Consider the following 18,485-nt stretch of genomic DNA (forward strand, 5'->3'; position numbering starts at 1 on the left):
ACTGAGTGACTGAACTGAAGTGCTGCTGCTGCTACTGCTAAATCGATTCAGTTGTGTCTGACTCTGTGTGACCCCATAGACGGCAGCCCACCAGGCTCCCCCATCCCTGGGATTCTCCAGGCAAGAACACTGGAGTGGGTTGCCATTTCCTTCTCCAATGCATGAAAGTGAAAAGTGAAAGTGAAGTCACTCAGTCGTGTCCGACTCTTTGCGACCCCATGGACTGCAGTCCACCAGGCTCCTCTGTCCATGGGATTTTCCAGGCAAGAGTACTGGAGTGGGGTGCCATTGCCTTCTCCGCTGAACTGAACTGGAATGAATCAAATGAATGTAACAGACAATAGAAGGTGCAATCAGGTTGGTTGTTGATCTATGAGCTAATACTATGGAAACAGTGGAGAAACTGGGGATGAGAAGAGAAGACCTGTGTAGAAAATTAGAGATTTATAGGATTCAGGAGAGGAAAGCAGGTGGAGAATGGGTTGTACTAGGTTCCAGATTTATGAGAATAGCAAGCCCAAGAAGGTTATCCAAAGTGGCACACCCACTGGATATGCTATAAATAAGCACTAACATCATCTGAAGAGCCTTATGTTTTAAATTGGCCAATTTTACCCAGGCCTGAGGCATTTTGTACCGATCCTTAAGAGTCTACCCCACTTTTCCTTGACTTAGAAACAGCTATAAGGGCCCAATGTTTGGGATTCTGCAGAGGCAGCAAGCCAGCCTGGGCCCTCAAGTCAGATGTGTTATGTAGGGACAAGAATCCAGTGAGCATGCAGGTTCTCTATCAGATGATTATTTAAAAAAAAGAAAAAAACAAATCCACCAGGCTTGAGCCCTTCTAGACAGGACTGAAGGGTTAGCAATGGTTTCCCTGGCAGTGCAGTGTACTGCTGCTTGTCTAGAACCATTCCCAGTTTTAAGCTTCTTAGTCACAGGCATTTCCCCAGGGTTTTTCTAAAATAAGAAGATCGCAAGAATTTAGTGTCCTATTTTCCTTAGAGTCCAAAGGAACCTTAACCTGGCCATCTGAGAAAGGAACTTAGCAAAGCAGAGGACGGAAATTAACATTGTTTAAATGATGGCTGCGATAAGGCTATTCTGCGTTTGTTTTCTTCTTTCCTAATCCTCCCTATGGCCATTTGTGGTTCATCTGAATCTGCCTGCTGAGTAAGACTTGATTTCCTTAGAACAGAGAAGGTATGGCACCTGTACATTCATATTTCCTCTGAGGGCATTTGGCACATCTTCCTGACTACTGATTGTTATTATGCTTATAAACATAATGTGAATACACTAAATAATATAGCTACATACTCACATGTAGTGTTGCCTGTTCATTTGCTCCAGTGTTATTTAATCTTCATTTTCAATTTGACAAGCACTTTTTCGACTACTTAGTGACAGGACTGACGCTAGTGAGATAAAATAGGCAGAACTAAGTGGTCACCTGAATAAGCTGGAGGTGGTGTCAAAGCGAGAGGAATTTGAGGTAACTGCTAGGTTTCCTACTGGGGAAAGAGGAGGAGCATGGGAAGATAAGGCTGAGTTCAGTTTTGGACATGTTGACTTTAAGGTTCCCTAATGCATGAAGTTAAAAGATGCTTCCTCCTTGGAAGGAAAGTTATGACCAACCTAGATAGCATATTAAAAAGCAGAGACATTACTTTGTCAACAAAGGTCCATCTGGTCAAGGCTATGGTTTTTCCAGTGGTCATGTATGGATGTGAGAGTTGGACTGTGAAGAAAGCTGAGCATCGAAAAACTGATGCTTTTGAACTGTGTGTTGGAGAAGACTCTTGAGAGTCCCTTGGATTGCAAGGAGATCCAACCAGTCCATCCTAAAGGAGATCAGTCCTAGGTGTTCATTGGAAGGACTGATGCTGAAGCTGAAACTCCAGTACTTTGGCCACCTCATGCGAAGAGTTGACTCGTTGGAAAAGACCCTGATGCTGGGAGGGATTGGGGGCAGGAGGAGAAGGGGGCGACAGAGGATGAGATGGCTGGATGGCATCACCGACTTGATGGGCATGAGTTTGAGTAAACTCTGGGAGTTGATGATGGACAGGGAGGCCTGGCGTCTGCGATTCATGGGGCTGCAAAGAGTCAGACACGACTGAGCGACTGAACTGAACTGAACAGAATGCAGTGCATGGGCTTCCCTTGTAAAGAATCCACCTGTCAATTCAGGAGAGATGAGTTCCTTCCCCTGGTTGGGAAGATCCCCTGGAGACGGAAATGGCAACCCACTCAGGTATCCTTGCCTAGGCAATCCCATGGACAGAGGAGTCTGGTGGGCTATAGTTCACGAGGTAGCAAAGAGCCAGACAGGACTTAGTGACTAAATAACAACAAAATGAAGTACAAGTTCATCAAGAAAATAGCTATTCTTTTTTTCACAGTTTACTATAGAGCAAGCACTATGTCAAATAACTTGCATGCATTCTCATGAATATCTGTGGTTTGTCTTACTTGGAAAGATGAGTAAATGGAGGTGTAGAGAGGTAAGTAGCTTGTCCAGTTGGCCCCAGGTGACAGTGAGCAGGTGGCAAAGCTTAAGATTTAGATGTTAGGCTTACTGACAAAACAGTGATAATTGACCCATGAAAGTATGAGATCTTCTACCGGTTTATTGGAAATGACAGAGAGGATGAGGAACAGAACTCTGGATAATATGAATATTTAAGGAGTAAGCTGAGGAAAAAGAACCCTCTATGAAAGCCAAGAAGAAGTGGTCAGAGAAACAGAGAACCAGGAGAAATCTCGAAAAGAGAGTGCTCAATACTGTCAGTTACGGCAAAGGCATTTAGCAAGTGAAGGTCTGAGAGTGCATTTGCCAACGTGCAGGTCCCCAGTGTCTTTAGTGGCACATGCAAAGTCAGTGTCCAGTGATCTGAAGAATACACGGCTCCAGTGAAACCACACTAGGTCCCGTGTGAATATGTTGGGGCTGCCAAACTGTAACAGAATGAACCTATTACCAGCTCACTACCTGGAAATGTGTTTTTAGTCCTACTTTCTTTGATTATTGCAAAATCCCTAAATAATCCAATAGGGCTATTGAATGGAGGTGGGGTGGGTAAAAGGCATTCACCCATGTATAGGAAAAACGTTCCTAAAATGCCACTTATGATAAGAACCAGAAGTGGGAGGGCAAAAGAAAGTTTTTTCCAAGTCTGGCATAAAAGTCATCTCAGAAACACTAAAGTACGGGAACGCTGCAGAATCTCTCTTGCATTTTACTCTTTCCCCCTATTTTTTGTTGTTGTTATTGTTGTGAATGAATATATATACTAGAATGTCAACCACAGGAGGAAAGCATTTCCACCCCTACAGCGTGTTATTTGCATGAGGGTGGTATTTGTCTTGTTTACATGTCATGGAACCTGTGACCTGTCACACGTGATTATCATGTCAGCTTATGAACTTGTCAGAGACTGCAACTCCTGGCTTCCACCTCAGAGGGGAAACTGCTTAGGGTCGGGGTGGGGGGTGGCAGGCATTCTGCTAGCCAGATGAGGCAGAGTTCTGCCAGCCCCCAGTGCCAGGGAACCTCTGGGCAATAATCAATACCAAACCTAACTATGAATAGGACCACACAAGGGCACATGGCTGGGAACCAAACCTCCTTCCTACCTTGGTCTGATCTCTTGGCAAGTTTCTTTACTAGTCCCAGATTTCCTCCCACTTACTTGGGGAGGAATCTAGAAACAGGAGTTATTTTTAAAAGGTTAGGGCAGGAGGTAGGGTTGGAAAGCCACTCTCAGATACTGGAGCAGTCATGAGGAAGAAGGTTCCGGTTAATTACACAATCCAGAGCTTCGCATTTTAATAATCGCTGATGGATGGATGGAAGTCAAGACAAAAGCCAAGGAAAGATCTACACATGTTTGGAGACTTTGAATTAGAAATGCTCTTTTCTAACTCTTCCCCAAAGGAAGTCACATGGGGAAAACAAAGTAGTGATTAGGGAACTACACAGGCCACAGCCTTCTCTGAGGCCTTCTAAGTTCCCAGGCAAAGCCTGCCGCCTACTTGGGAGATGAGCATGTGCTCAGAGCCACAGCTCCTCTTCTGACATCTTTCTGCCAGATGGTTGTTCTCGAATTCTAGAGGTGCTTGGCCCTCCTGGTTCCTGCAACCCGAGCCCAGAGAACTTTGATCCACCAATTTTCCCCTCCCTCTACCCTCCTGATGAGCAGGACCTGGCGCCTAGAGGAAAGGAGAGGCCAGGTGCAGAGACCCTTGGTGCTCTGAAAAGGAGCTCCCTTGCCTGCCTCTGTGTGTTCGAGGTATTGCCTCCCCACTGACTCCAGGGCTGACTCTGAGGGTTCCAGGTCAGCTGTCTCCCTCCTGGCCAGCTGGCAGCAGGAATGGACACCTTTCACCATTTACCCATTTACCGGGTGAGCTCCTTGCTCACAAATTTCCCTGTAGAGTTATCCCGATGGCTTTTCATCACAATCCAGAATCTCAATACATTACAAATGTTTTGTGTAAACATAATAAGGGTGTGGATCCAACCCACTAGTAATTGTTAATAGGAAAAAAAAAAAAAAAAAGCAAAAAACCCCACAAAGACCTAAACAAAGATCAGTTCTGCAGGATCTGTGCCAGGAGGATTTGCTTTCTCGGGGACCTTCCTAGAGGGTCCTGCCAACTCACCCTGCTGCCCTAGACCCCTGCGGTGAGAACTCTGGGACTTGGTCTCTGCTGTTGAGGCCTATGGATACCCTGGAAGGAGCTGCCTTCTGGAGCAGTGAGAGTCCCGGGACCTTTCCCACAGGATTTCAGAAAAGCATGCCTGACTGCAAGAGGTGGGGGTGGGGTGCCGCCTGCCTTCAAACCCGGTCCCAACCTGGCATCTCCCTTCCCTTGGACAACACCCAGGGAGTCTTCCCCTTGGTTCCAACTTCTGGGCTTCAAGGACACTCTGCCTACCTTCTTCTCCTCAAGTAGCCCTCAAATGCCAATCCAATTCCTGGACCGGGCCTCGCAGGCCTCAGGACTTAAGCGCAGAGCAGACAGCCCCGATGCGGCAGCCGGACCATCCCGGCACAGTCTGCTGGTATTTGGGCTCTCGGTCCAGAAGTCATTTTGGGGAAATATTGCGCATAGAAATGTACATATACATATGTGTAAATTACACATATATATTGTAAATGTTAAGCAAATGTGTCTGGTGTTTCGTTGAAATTGTTAGCATCGTGGCATTTGGCAAGATCGGTTGATATTATCCCAAGTGGATGATATTAGAGAGCACCTGGTTTCTCTGGAAAACACGGCGGAACAGTACTGGAGACATTCAGTTACGTTTCCAGCTGTTCATCTCTTCCCAGTCGCTCGCTCCCTCTCGGTCACCAAGCAGGCAGACCGTACACCCTGGACAAGGCAACTTTCTCCGAAGCTCAATCTCCTCTCAAATGACGGAGATCAGTGGGTCTTCGGGGGAAGTGGCAAGTCCTGTGGGGTGTCAGAAGCCTCTGGTTCCTTATCCAGACCTTTGTCACAAAGCGCAGTTCGGTCACCAGCAAGGACGAGAAGAAATAGTAAAATAGAACTGTGTAATGAGGGTGGGGGAGGAGGGAAAGGCTAGGGCCTGCTCCAATTCTGGGAAGATTCGAGGAGGCTGACTCGGCTGCAGGAACAAACCCAGCGGCTCCTCGCAGTGCCTGGAAAGAAGGGAGAAACAGCCCCTCGGCCCTTTCACCCAAGCGCGTGCAGCCGGACACCGGGTGAAAAGCTCTCTATGAGATAGAGTCGCGTCCGTTCCAGCCGGTGGCACGGACACACGTGGCGCTCGGCTTCGGCGCGCGCAAGCAGCGGTTTTGGAAATCTTCGCGCAAGGCACCCGCCTCCAACGCTCCCACTCCTGCGGGCCCACCCGGGAGCTCGTCTGTCTCCCACCAGCCTCCTGCTAGCCCTGCCGCGCAGCTCGCCCCGGCCCAGACGCGGACAGATGTTTAGACTTGGAGCCGCGACCACTGCGGAGACGGAGCGACGGGCTCGGCGCAATGCGCGACGCTGGCGGGGCTCTGGGGCTCCGGGTCGGGGGTGCGAGCAGGCGGGGGCGGGGGAGGGGGCGGAGGGGGTAGGAGGGCGAAGGGACGGAAAGAGGAGGGGGGAGTGGGTGGACTAATGATGAAAAAGTCTTCTCCATCCCGGCTCCTTAATTAAATGCATGGAAAGAACCGAGGCGAGCACATCTGGTTTCAATCTGCAGCCCTTTGATGGCATCAAATGTTCTTTTCCTAGATCAGGGCTGGAAGTTCTGGGCTAACTATGGCCGTTTGGAGCCCAGAAACCATTTACACACACCCGGACCCTTCTTTCTCTCCAGTCCAGCCTCTGGGCTATAGCAGAAAAAGTTCAGTTATCAAGCGAGTGGGGGAATATGTGTGTGTGTGTGTGTGTGTTTAAAGAACATAAAACGCCACAAATAAGCACTTAATATTTTACTTACTCGTCATATAGTAACTCATTTCTAATGAGACTATTAAAGCTGTTACTAAATTCCAACAGGTCATGAAAAAATCGCTCAGCACCTCTCTGTCCTCTGTCAAGTTAGGGCTCAGCAGTCGGACGACAAAGCCTTATCCGTAGACTTAGACGCGGGTTCGTCCACCCCTCTTAGTTCTTCCTCCCCTGCCCCCACCCCGCGCCAGCCGGACTGGACCCCGAGCCTCCGCCCGCAGCTGGCTCTCGGAGTGCCCAACTTCCTCCGCATCTGGGCAGCGCGACCCTCTCGGCTTAGCGTCGTAGCCTGGGGAAGCGACCTTGGCCGCACCAAAGAGGTTACGAAATTGGCCAGGGTTGGGGGAAGGGGAGCAATTATAACAAACTCCTAGAGTCCTTTCTTCCGGCTAAATAAATATGTAAATTTCCTACTGCCTGGCCCTGGGATTCCTAGCCGCGCGGAGAGACTCGAATCGATTCAGCGCCTTCTAGATCTGCCCCAACCTGCCTCTAGTCCACGGAAGAAGCGTGGAAGAGCCTTCCATTATGATCGCTCCTGTCATTTATTCACACTATTTAATAGACTGTCTCTGCAGAACCCAATGTGGCCTTGATCTCCTTGCCCTCTCCCTTGCTCTAAGGCGCTCCTTCCACCCCCACCACCCCCAAATTGTTAGAACAGCAGGAAATGTTGTTTAAAAAAAAAAGTCAGAGAGAGAAGAAAATTTGATTGAGACAGTTGTGGATTTTTTCCAACAAATTTCCCCGCAGCTGTTATCAAAACATGCAAATGAGATTTTCCAACAGGATCTTAAATCTGGAGGAGTTAATGCCGAAGCAAAATAATCAGCCCGTTAGAAGTGACTGTGGGTTTCAGTTTGTCTTTCCTCCCCGTGATACTATTGCAGGGGAATGATAATTAGACCTTTACTTTAAAAATCCAAAGGGGCTCTCTTCTTTTCTTTTCCCTCCCTCTTCTCCCCCTCCTCCCTCTCTCCCTCTCTCGCTCCCTCCCTCTCTCTTTCTCTCTTGCTCAGAAGTTGGCAAAGGGGGTTTTCTTAATCAGACTGTTTTCTGGTCCGAGGGAAAGGAGGAAGAAGGAGATTGTGATGGAGAAAGGGGGTCTGTAAACCGTCAGGCACCGCACAAAGGCTTTGCCACGTAATTACAGGCTCCTATTAAGTCGAGATCTGCCCTCCCAGGGGTCTCCAATTTTCTTGTATTCCCTACAAAGCCTCCTCTGCATGCCAGTTTGTGCCTTTTGAAGTGCCAGAGAGCTTCTTGATCCAACTGAGAAGGAAAAGGGAGCTCAGCGAGAAGAGGGGGAGAGAGCGAAGGGAACGGGGAAAACCCACCACCACCCTCCTTCGGACTCTTGGAGCCCCCCGCTTTTTCCCCCCTCCTTACGAAAAGTAAAGTGAGACTCCTGCTCTCCAATACATCTGCAAGACATCACCCTCTCCTCCTGAAACTTTAGTCACTCCTGAGAATCCACAGGAGTGCAGAGAGGGGGAACACGTTTTCTTGAAGATGTTTTAAAGCTGGAACAAGCCTTCTTCTGTTGGTGCTTGAACTCTTGCCTGGGAATAACTTTTTTAACCTAAAAAAAAAAAAACCCACTTTGATTCTTCTCTCCCACCCCTTCTTCTCTCTTCTTCTGTTTGCCTAACTCCCCCGCCCTGCTGGCCTCTCCTTTCCTCTCTCCCCCTTATTATTATTTTTAGTGCGTGCGTGTGGACGCTTTTGGAGAGCTGGAAGGGATTTTTTTTTTTTCTCTCTCTCTCCTGACTTGAACATAGGGTGACTTTTCATTTTATTTTTTTGGTGTGGATTATCTCTTTGGACCGCGCCGGACTTGGCCTCAGGAAAGCAACCGAGGCTGTCGAAAGCTGCTGGTGCAGAACTCTCTGCTCTTACAGAAGGGGGTCCCCCGCCCTCTTTCCACTTTTTTTGTTGTTGTTGTTCTTCCCCTCCTTCTCTCTCTCTCTCTCCCTCTCTCTCTCCACTCCCCCCCTCTCTCTGCCCCACTCGGCTCCTCTCCCCCCTCGCGCCCACAGCGTTTGGTGTTGATTCGAGCGGGAAAGGGGGGTGGGTGGGATCGGAGGGGAAGACCATGACCTCCAGCTACGGGCACGTTCTGGAGCGGCAACCGGCGCTGGGCGGCCGCTTGGACAGCCCGGGCAACCTCGACACCCTGCAGGCGAAAAAGAACTTCTCCGTCAGTCACCTGCTAGACCTGGAGGAAGCGGGGGACATGGTGGCGGCGCAGGCGGACGAGAGCGTGGGCGAGGCGGGCCGGAGCCTACTGGAGTCGCCGGGACTCACCAGCGGCAGCGACACCCCGCAACAGGACAGTGAGTGAGGGGGCGCGTGCCCGCGGGCTGGGTGTGTGTGTGTGTGTGTGTATCCCGGATCGGGGCCGGGGGCGTCCGGGCTGGGCGGCTGGAGCTCGCCGGGGGCCGGAGGGAGAAAGTCAGGAACGAGGAGAGGTTGGTGGCCGTGGCCAGAGGAAGGGCCGATCACAGATGCAGGGAAGAGGAGGGCTCCGCGGAGGAACGAGCCCGGGCGGACGCCTGAGGGAGGCTCCGCGGCCCCGGCTGGGGTCAGGGACACTGCCCGCCGCCGACTCTCGCAGAAGCCGGCTGCGCTGCCTCTCCGTCCCGGACGAGCGCGGCTGGCGGCTCTTCCCGCCTGCCGGCCGAAAGGGCTAGACAGGAAAAGGGTCCCAGATCGGTGCAAACTCGGGGAGCCCGCCCTGTTTGAGAAGACTTCGGGTTAAGGATGCTGAGTCGGGTCCGGAGGGCTTCTCCTGGGTGGCGAAAGCGGGTCGGAGGGCGGAAGGGACTGGAGTGGCGGAGAGCACCGCGTAAAGCAAGCTAGATCCGCGCTGCTTCGGCGGCACAGCGCGCGCGGGCTCCGAAGGCCGGAGGTGCCAGAGGGGCGGCCCTGGAGCGCCCGGCTCGAACGCCGGATCCGCTCTCTGTCCAGGAATGTAGCTGACACCTGCCTAAGGGTTTAAGACCCCCGGTAGAATGAAAGGCCTGAATGACACGGGAAAACTCAGACGAAGCAAAGGGAGGGTCCTTTAGGGGTGAAACCCGAGCCGCTGCCCCGCATGGTCCCACACAGGAGAGATGCGCGGCGGAGGCCCGGGCTCCAATGCCAAGCCCGGTGTTACATTGGAAGAACTCTCCCTAATAGCCCTAAGATTTCCAGAAAAATCCATGTAGAGTCTCCTTTTGGCACTCTCCTTGATTGCTATTGCATCCCCAAGGAACTCTAGCCTTGTTACTAGCTATGCCTTATAAAACGTGACTTCAGGTATATCCATACGTCCTGGAGGAGTCTATAACAGACCTGTCAACTGGCTGATCCCAGGTGAAATGGGGTTGGATATTTCCTCCTCAAGGTTGGAAGAGTCAGAACTTGGCTGGAAGTTTTTGAATGAGGCTAATCCCTTTCCATGCCATTATCTGCTGACTGCTCTTTCGTCTTGGAACTCAGAGGCTGTGGAACCAGGGAACCCACTGGCAATCTATGATTTTCAAATAACAGTGCCAAGGTCAGACTCTTGGAAAACAACATAGCAAAGGAGATTTAGAAACAGCTGGACGCAAGTCCTGTGCAAAGTGGTGGGAGAGCAGCGCTGAAACAGGCCGCAGAGAGAGCCCATCCCTACCGCAGGCCGCCTGCCCGTCGCCCTACATCCCTGGTCCAGGCCTGGGCTTCCCTCAAATTATTTTAGCCAGAAGCAAACTAGGGCCCATCCACCCTACTATGGGCATGGGCAGAGGGTGATGGGGGATCCGACCTGGCCAGACACTAGGGAAAAACTGAGGAAAGAATCCCCAAGTCCTGGATAAGAGCTAGGTGCAGAGGTATCCTTGTTGAGGTTATTGGCGCCTTCTGGGGAGCTGTTCGCTGGCGGCACAGGCAGGGAGTGAGTTAATAGATGGTGTAGCTCAAGAAAATGCACTGTGAAATAATATTTAAATAGTTTTTCTAGGGAATATTTTACCAACTGAGCTATCAGGGAAGCAAAGAGTAGGGAGAATAGTATTCTGAATTTTCATGTGCCTATCACTCAGCTCCACGGCTAATTATTAATCACACAGCATTTACCATTATTCAGAGAAGGCTGGAGCCACAACAGAAATCAAGGTCATGAAGAAACTGCAGCATAGAAAATCAGGGTACATTGAGGGAGACCAGCCAGGGTTGCTTTGCCCCAAGAGCAAGCAGAGGGCTGTGTAAAGCAGGCCCAGGGTAGGTGGCCAGAGCAAGCCCAGGGTCCACACAGGCCAGAGCTGGAGGGATGACGGTCGTTCCTGTCTTTTGACTTTATGTGGATGCAAAGAGAGGGGAGTTTGGGTTCACAGTGACCTCCTAGTGGGTACCCAGCAAGGCTGAGTTGAGGAGACCAGCTGGGAAGCACCCCAATCTGAGGTGAGGCTGCAGGCTGGTGTGGGGAGGTGACTCAGGGATGGCTTCTTCTAGACCCAGGCCTGAGGCTGCGCTGAGCACGTGGCGACTGTGGGGCGCTAGTTCGCTAGGGGACAGGCAAAGGGCAGCAGGAGGAGTTGGGGACGGTCTGTCCTGAGGGAAAGGGATGAGACCTGTGGGAACCTGCCCGCTTGATACTAGAGTACATCACAGAATTTCTAGGAGTAAGGAGCGACCCTGAAAAGGAAACTGAGATTCTGGGGTAAAGCATGCTTGAAGAAGAGTGTAGACAAACAGTTCCAGCAGGAGGCCACAGAATGCAGTTCGAGGTGATGGGGATATGGACACCTGGGGTTGAGGAAGTAGCCAAAATAACACACACATCCAACCCCCGCCCCTCCACACACACATACACATGACAGGCCTTGCTTTCTGGAGATGACCAGGGCCCATCCTTCTAACAAAGGGTAGTTGCTTTTAGAAGCTGTGTTTCTTCAACCTCCTTCCCCATCTCTGGGGTGAGAATAAGAGGGTCTGGTAAGTTGAATGGTACCAAGTGTTCAGGAGGACCTTTGTCCTTAGTTTTGGGCCCCAACCAGGAGATGCCAAGGAAGCTGTCACAGCTACCCAGAAGTCAGGACTGGAGTGCTACTGGGCCTTCAGTTTGCCAGGGACAGTGAGGCTCAGACTGTGAATCAGAGAAGAGAAGTCTCCAGGCAGAGGGCAAGAGCTAGGCTACCAAGGGACAGAGGATGGCACCAAGAGTCAGGCTCTTTTTGCAGCGTGCTGGGTGTCTACTCAAGTGAGAAACCATAATCTCCTTTGGAGAGATGGGGAACATCTTTTCTTCTCAGAGCTATGTAGAAACACATCCTCCCTAAAGTTTCTATTCAACTCAAATAAGTAAAACAGACTCTATTTACACTTGCAATGTTAGATTATTAATTTTGCAGATTTTCCAATTACAAACTGGACCCATCTTAGCAAAGAGGAGCCAAGCACTGTCCAAAGTGAAGGTTTCCCACTGACCTCCTGCAGGCCACACCACTAGTCTGCTTCCCCCCTTTTTATTCATTCCACTTTCCTCTCTGTTGAAGGATTTCTTTCTCCTTTTACTGATATTCCCAACCTAGTAAATTTCTCAAACTTCAGGGTTCAAACACTTTCAGTGATTAAAGAAACGGTTCTTTAACACCGTTAGAAATCCAGTGGCTAATGGGGGAATGTGGTGTGTGAAGGGTGGGTTGGCGGTACAACAGGAGAGGTCAGGGAAAGGAAAGAGGAACAGGGCATAAAAATAGGCAGACCTACCCCTAGGAGGACGGTGCATCCCGCTGTCATTTCTTAATCTGAACTTCTGCAAACTCTTAAAAAAGTTCCTGCCTTCCACGTTCCCAACCTCTAAATTAGTGAAACCAGATTGTCCTAATAAGACCTTTTGTTGGAAACACATGTAGTCATAAAAAGGTAGACGGAAAGTCAATTAGACACGCGCGTGCACACGCACGCATTCACAAGGCGGTGCTAAGTGTGCCCCGGGAGCAGCTGGGCCCCGGGGCCAATGTGCGAGGCAAATACAGAACAGCGGCGCGGGGAAATCGATTTGTCACAAAGGGAGAGGTGTAAACGCGGCGCGAAGGAATCACCCGCCCAACCCGCCTGCCGCACTCCCCGGGGCCCATTTCTGCCGGCTCTTCAAGGCCAGGGAAACGCCCTGGAAGCACCGAGCGCTTCGCTGTTGGAATTCACTTCGGAACTTCGGTCCCCTCTGGAGTCTGTATTTGCAACACCTATTGCACCAGAAATCTGCGGCAACACCCCGGGGACCTGGAGCCGGTGCCGCCACTCTGAATTTGGGCCTCAATGATCTCGATTCAAGGGGGAGTCAACGAAATACACCGTTTTAAGCGTAGCCTGGAAATATTCTTTTCTCTTTAGAGGAGGCAGTGAAATCCAGGATCAAGGGAGGTCACAAAGTCCCCAGGGTCGAATGTCAAGTCCAGAAAAGATGTGGTGAATCTCGTTTATCTTACATGCAGGGGCGAGGGGCTGAATGGCCTCAATATTTCGAAGAAACTGACAGTCTAGAGACTTCCTCCCGCTTTGGAGCGAAGGGCGCCTGGAGTTTGAAGCGTCGGGGAGGTGGGCCTCTAAAATCCGAGGCCCCGGCTGCCAATACTCCCCGAGGCTCCAGATCCCCCAATTTTAGAAGTCAGTGAGTCACTGGCTCTATCGTACCTTTCACCGAGGAGGCACTGGCGAGACTCCGGAGCGCCTTTCTCTCACCTTGGGCGTCACGCAACCCTGCTTTTTTGCTTGGCGACCTTAACCTTCTCCCGGCAAGCTCAGTTCAGAACCAGGGGCGTTCGGCGGGCAGCAACAGGTGACCCGGGTCCCTGCAGTTCCTTCGTCTTCCCAGGGGCGTCATTTTAGATTTTACGGCACGTGTAAATAAATCATCTCCAAATCAACAGGAGTCACCCTCCCTCCCGCCCCTTGCGAAAAAAACCTCAGCAATTTCAGAGCCACAATTATGTTCCTACTTCACCGGCTCAGATCCCATCAGATACGAATTTTGAACGTTGCTCTGGCCAGTAGCCACCTCCGGGAACATTACATTTTTTCACTTTTAAGTAACATCTATAGATACTCAACGATGAGGATCTCTAGACCAATTTGATTTTTTCCTTTAAAAGATGTTTCTTTTACAGTTCCTCTCCCCTATCTTGTTTACCTGCTCCCTCTCTTGGGCACGGCAAACCGTCTAAGCAGACCTCTAGCTCCCGGAGAACCCCAGTCCTTTGCCCGAGCCAGGGCCTCGGGTACAAGGAAGTTGCAAATGTGTGCGCGCCTGTGCGTGCGAACCTCGTGTGCCTACGATTCCCGGCGGTGCGCACTTTCAATGACTCTTAGAATATGTATTTATTTTTTACCCTTTAGTAGAGATGGGTCAGTAAAAGCCACAAGAAGTACAATTTTTAGGAATGGGGGAGTAGATTTGTAGAAAAGGAGATAAGGCTTGCATTGTGCTCATATTTTTCTTTGCAGAGGGTGGAAGAGCTTTGCGGGGCGGGGCGGGGTGAGGTGGGGGGAGTAAAAAATCCTTCCGAGGAACAAAAACGGAGGTTCAGCATCCTCCATACAAGCGATTTGTAAATTCAACCAACAGGATCCTCGGAGCATTCCTCCGAGCTAGGCATCCCGACATACACAGGAAAATTTTCGGTAAAGGTCCAATTCCCAGTTGCCACTTGGGTGTCCAAACATTTACAGAACTACCTGTGATTGCGCACGATGGTAATCTGATTGGACGGGTTTTTTTTTTTCTTTCTAATTGGGGTTTTAACTTAAGATGGGGGCGAGCGCCAGTCCCATAGGTTTGGTACCCCCTAACTTTTCAAAAATTCAAAGAAGATGCACATGTCAACAGCATAATTATTTATATAGAAGACTTTGGATTCTTGTAAAATCAAATAGTTTGATGAGCAGGTTAAAAACACTCAGTTAAAACCCAACCGTCTCAAACAGTAAATAATAGTAACAACAAGCCACCACGACTTCCTTTTCTCTGAATGCTGTTTGTTATAAAATCAATAAATGCGGAGACACAAGGCTGAGATGTCTGGGGGACAGTCATAGGTGTTTAGGGGTCAGAGGGTTTGATTTTCACGTACGAAAATTTTTGAGCAATGAGTCTCCACCGTGGTCTGAATATTACTAGATTCTTGGCGTGGCCATTTGTCTAATTTAGTGAGGCAGCCTGAAGGAAGCAGTCGTACAGAGAATTATGGGCTATCAATTTTAGGTTTAAGACCAAAAGAAAGAAAAAAAAATTACTACATTTCACTTGTCCTGGAACCACTTTTCTTGATGAAAAAATATTTGGGAAGCCGATTATAGGGGCAATAGCCACTTTAGGGGAGGGGAAGGGGAACAAAGGCACAAGTGGTGGTGGGTTAGGGAATTTTTATGAAAGAAAATAAAGAAAACATGTCAGAACAAATCAATCAGAAACACAAGTGACTTCTCAGAGGAGTCTGAGGACAAGCAGAATCAAGGATTCCGCTGTTCCCCGAAGCTCTCAAATGCAGGAATTTATGTAGGTCTGAGTTGGGACCAGAATGCTGTCTTTGGGTGCTTGGGACACTGGTTGACTCAGTCGCTTTGCTGCACCACCGTAATGAGGGAGCTCTAATTCTTAAGAACTTTGGACCTCCTTTTTGTCATTATTGGTTTCCCCCAGACTCAGCTCCAAAGGAGAAATACGTTTGAAAAAATGTGTATTAATTTGAATCCCCAGGACCCGAGTTATGAGAAAAGACAGGGACAGATTCTCTGGTTCCTATTTTGTCTACTTTCATGGAGTTATTTGCAAGCGATTAGAAATGTTCTTAACAGGCGTATAAGACACTGTAATGAAACTTTCATGCGGGAATGGCGATCGCATTGGCCAGAACTGCAGACTGACTCTCTGCCGGGTGGGTTGCAGGAGATGCGGCGGAAGAAGCAAAGAGTGAGGGAAAATTAATTCAGTAAATCAGCGAAGATAAATAGAGCCATAGTATTTTAGATTTTAAAGTTCTCCATCTCTGCCGGCCGGTACAAAGATGCAATCCCCCGCCGCACCCCACCTCAGCCCCTGTCCATCTAATTCCAAGGGCGCTGGGGCACAGTTCTCAGCGAGATCGGACTCTCGAGCCTTCCTAGAAGCTCCTTCCCTTGCTTTCTCTCGCCGAAAGGGGGCGCATTCCTGCCAGGTCCGGGCTGGAACTGAACCCTCGCCTTCAAAAACTCTTGGGTGCCAGCAGGAGAGAGAGACATAGGGGAAGACCCCTCTACACAAGTAGCGAGAGATGGGAGATATCAGTCGTGTGCGGTCACTCCAGGGACTGCTTAACTGTATGCTCCACATGCGTTTTAACGGAAACACGGAGCTAGCTGGTAGGCGTTGTGCCTTCCACTTCTTTGCAATGAAAATGGTGAGGAGTCCAGGGTTAGCAGGAAGAGGCAGGAGGAGAGTGGGACTAGATGACCCTCGGGAAGTGGGTGATTGAACTGATGCCTGGGCCCTTTGGGGAAGGAGAAGGTGTGTCCCTGTGGAGGTGGGTGAGACTTTTCTGTAAATGAACTCCAAGTATTTAAAGAAAGAGGGGCAGATTTGAGATAGGGAGCTAGCTGTATCAGTGAGACACTGCAAAGTGGCCACAGAAACCCTCATAGTACCTGGGTCCTTAGATAGGGCAGAGCTTTGGCCACCTTGAGTTCCCTTTCCTCTCAAGGAAGAACAGTAGCTGCCTCCACTGTCTTGTGTGTGCATGCAACTTGGGCATTTCCAACCCCTGAATCTGACTCCTGGCCTCCACTGATCCTTCCATCGGGGGCAAGAGTTTCAAGAGACTTACAGGAAAGATGAGGATACACTTTTAGCAAGTCTTGGGATTTTTCTACTTCTTCCTTGGTTTATTTCTCACCCATTGACCTTGGAGGGTCAATAGAACAAGTCAATGCTGGGGAAAACAAAGTGGCAGAATGAATTTTTTGTCTTCTTAGCATCCATAGTGGTTAATACATACTTTCCAAGATAATCTTGAGCTTGGGTGTTCACTAGAAACAGAAGCATGAGGCCAGAACTGGAAGGGAAATTGCTTTCCCACAAACGTTTGTCTGAGAGTAAGAACATTCACCTCATCCACTTAGTTTCTCACCATCAGCCATGTCATTATGTTTTAAAGGACCGCACAGGGCTGGAAGGTGGTGTAGTTACAAATAAGCATAAAAACAGATGGGTGCTCTGAATTCAGTGTTCTGAATACATGCGGGGAGGCCAAATCTTTTCAAAGACAATTGAGATATACAACTTAAAGGCCAAGGGGCCCAACTCAGTAAAAATTTGAGCCAGAATATGCTAAGTTCAATCAGCTTGACTGTGGGCAAAGTGAAGGGCCTAGCCAACACTTTGGATATATACAGAGAATCACATTTTCTCGTTTCCATTGTACTTATCCACGCAAAGTCATGCTGGTCTTTAAAGGGTTTAGTAGACTTGGCTTGGGCCTGGTGAGTGTCTTGCCCTCCTGAGCTTATCCACCATCCTTTTCTTTGAATTCATTCCCTGTACCTCAACTGGCTATGCACAACCTGTGTGCTGCAGAGAAAATTGGTGCCTGGAGGCCACATGCTAAGTCACTTCAGTCATGTCCGACTCTTTGTGACTCCATGGGCTGTAGCCCACCAGGCTTCTCTGTCCATGGAATTCTCCAGGCAAGAATACTGGAGTGGGTTGCCATGCCCTTCTCCAGGGGGTCTTTCCAACCCAGGGATCCAGAAGCCTCTTAAATCTAGAATCCTTAGAAAAGGTGAGGACTTTTGATCAATAATATACCAGGCATTTTCTTGTATTTATCCTCTCTAACAATTCATTTTATAATGGCCTAGTTAGAGACTTCACTGAGATTGAGGTTTGGGGAACTGGTTACTAGTCTGTTTCTTTTACAAGTAGTTCATAAATATGTGAAGTTGAGCATTCCAATGGAAATAGGCATTGAATCTAAATCTTTATAACTGGGCACTGACACACATCACCATTAATCCGGACTGGGAAAGTGACACTAAATAATTATGTACATCGTGACTCTTCTTTCAATTTTCTACCTGTGCTGCTTCCCTAAATACTGGATTATAGCAGTCATATACCACTGGGACAGGTGACAAACTCTCGACTGTGCTCAGTAAATGTTTATTAAGTGATAGAATGAGCTCCCCAAGTTTAGAGGATCCCCTTGCCAACCTAGTGTAAGTACTAGGGCCCCTCCCCTCCTCTTCCCACTCTAAACCCTTTAAAGGCTTTAGAGATCTCCTCTGTGTTGCATGCTTAGTTGCTCAGTCGTGTCTGACTCTCTGCAACCCCATGGACTGTAGCCAGCCAGGCTCCTCTGTTCATGGCATTTTCCAGACAAGAATACTGGAGTGGGTTGCCATTTCCTTTTCCAGAGATCTCCTCTAGGCTCACCATTTTAGTAACCATCTATATACAAATGACTCCCAGGCTATATCTTCAAGGCCCCCTTTGGAGCTGCAGATCTGTGTATGTAGCTACCTAGATATTTCCATTTGAACAGCACAAAATGCTGCAACCTCAAAGCAGCCAAAACATGGCACCAGTGAGCTCCTTTTTCCAATCTTATCCTCTCATAGCTTTTCCTATTTTCCTGTATCAAAACATGTGGTTGCGATACTCAGAAACTTCGAACTCATCCTTAACTCCTTCCTTCAAGCCTCTGTTCAATGCTACTGTAAATGCTGAGAAGTTTCTCTTCTCAAGTCATTTGAATTCATCTCCTTTAAAAATCTCTAAGATATCTCACTTGCTCTCTAAGCCAGCTTCCTAACTTATTGGGTCTCCCTGCATCCATGCTTGTCCTCCTCCATGTAGATGAAGACAGAGAGTGGATATAATAGATTGTCAAAGAATATTGGCTGAATGAATAAGTGAATGTTAGTGCATTTTTTACAAACATATATATTTTTTAAAAAATCATGGCTCTCCACTTCTTTAGAATTCACTGTTGCTTTTCGTTCTTTTC

General features: G+C 49.0%; 1 protein-coding gene across 4 annotated transcripts in view; it reads left to right on the forward strand.

The window, feature by feature from the left end:
• The first annotated feature begins 7,526 nt into the window (after positions 1-7,526).
• Positions 7,527-18,485, forward strand: part of PRRX1 (paired related homeobox 1) — an 83,411-nt gene continuing 72,452 nt past the window's right edge. For 2 of the 4 annotated variants that reach the window (XM_065935687.1, XM_065935686.1), the window contains exon 1: positions 7,529-8,813. In XM_065935687.1, coding sequence (XP_065791759.1) covers positions 8,573-8,813 — 241 coding nt within the window. In that variant the 5' untranslated portion in view covers positions 7,529-8,572. Of the gene's footprint in view, positions 8,814-18,485 lie in introns of all 4 variants that reach the window. The other 2 variants (XM_065935684.1, XM_065935685.1) reach the window with 2 other exon arrangements.

The sequence above is a fragment of the Muntiacus reevesi genome, chromosome 5 (genome assembly GCF_963930625.1).
Source record: "Muntiacus reevesi chromosome 5, mMunRee1.1, whole genome shotgun sequence".
Lineage (NCBI taxonomy): Eukaryota > Metazoa > Chordata > Mammalia > Artiodactyla > Cervidae > Muntiacus > Muntiacus reevesi.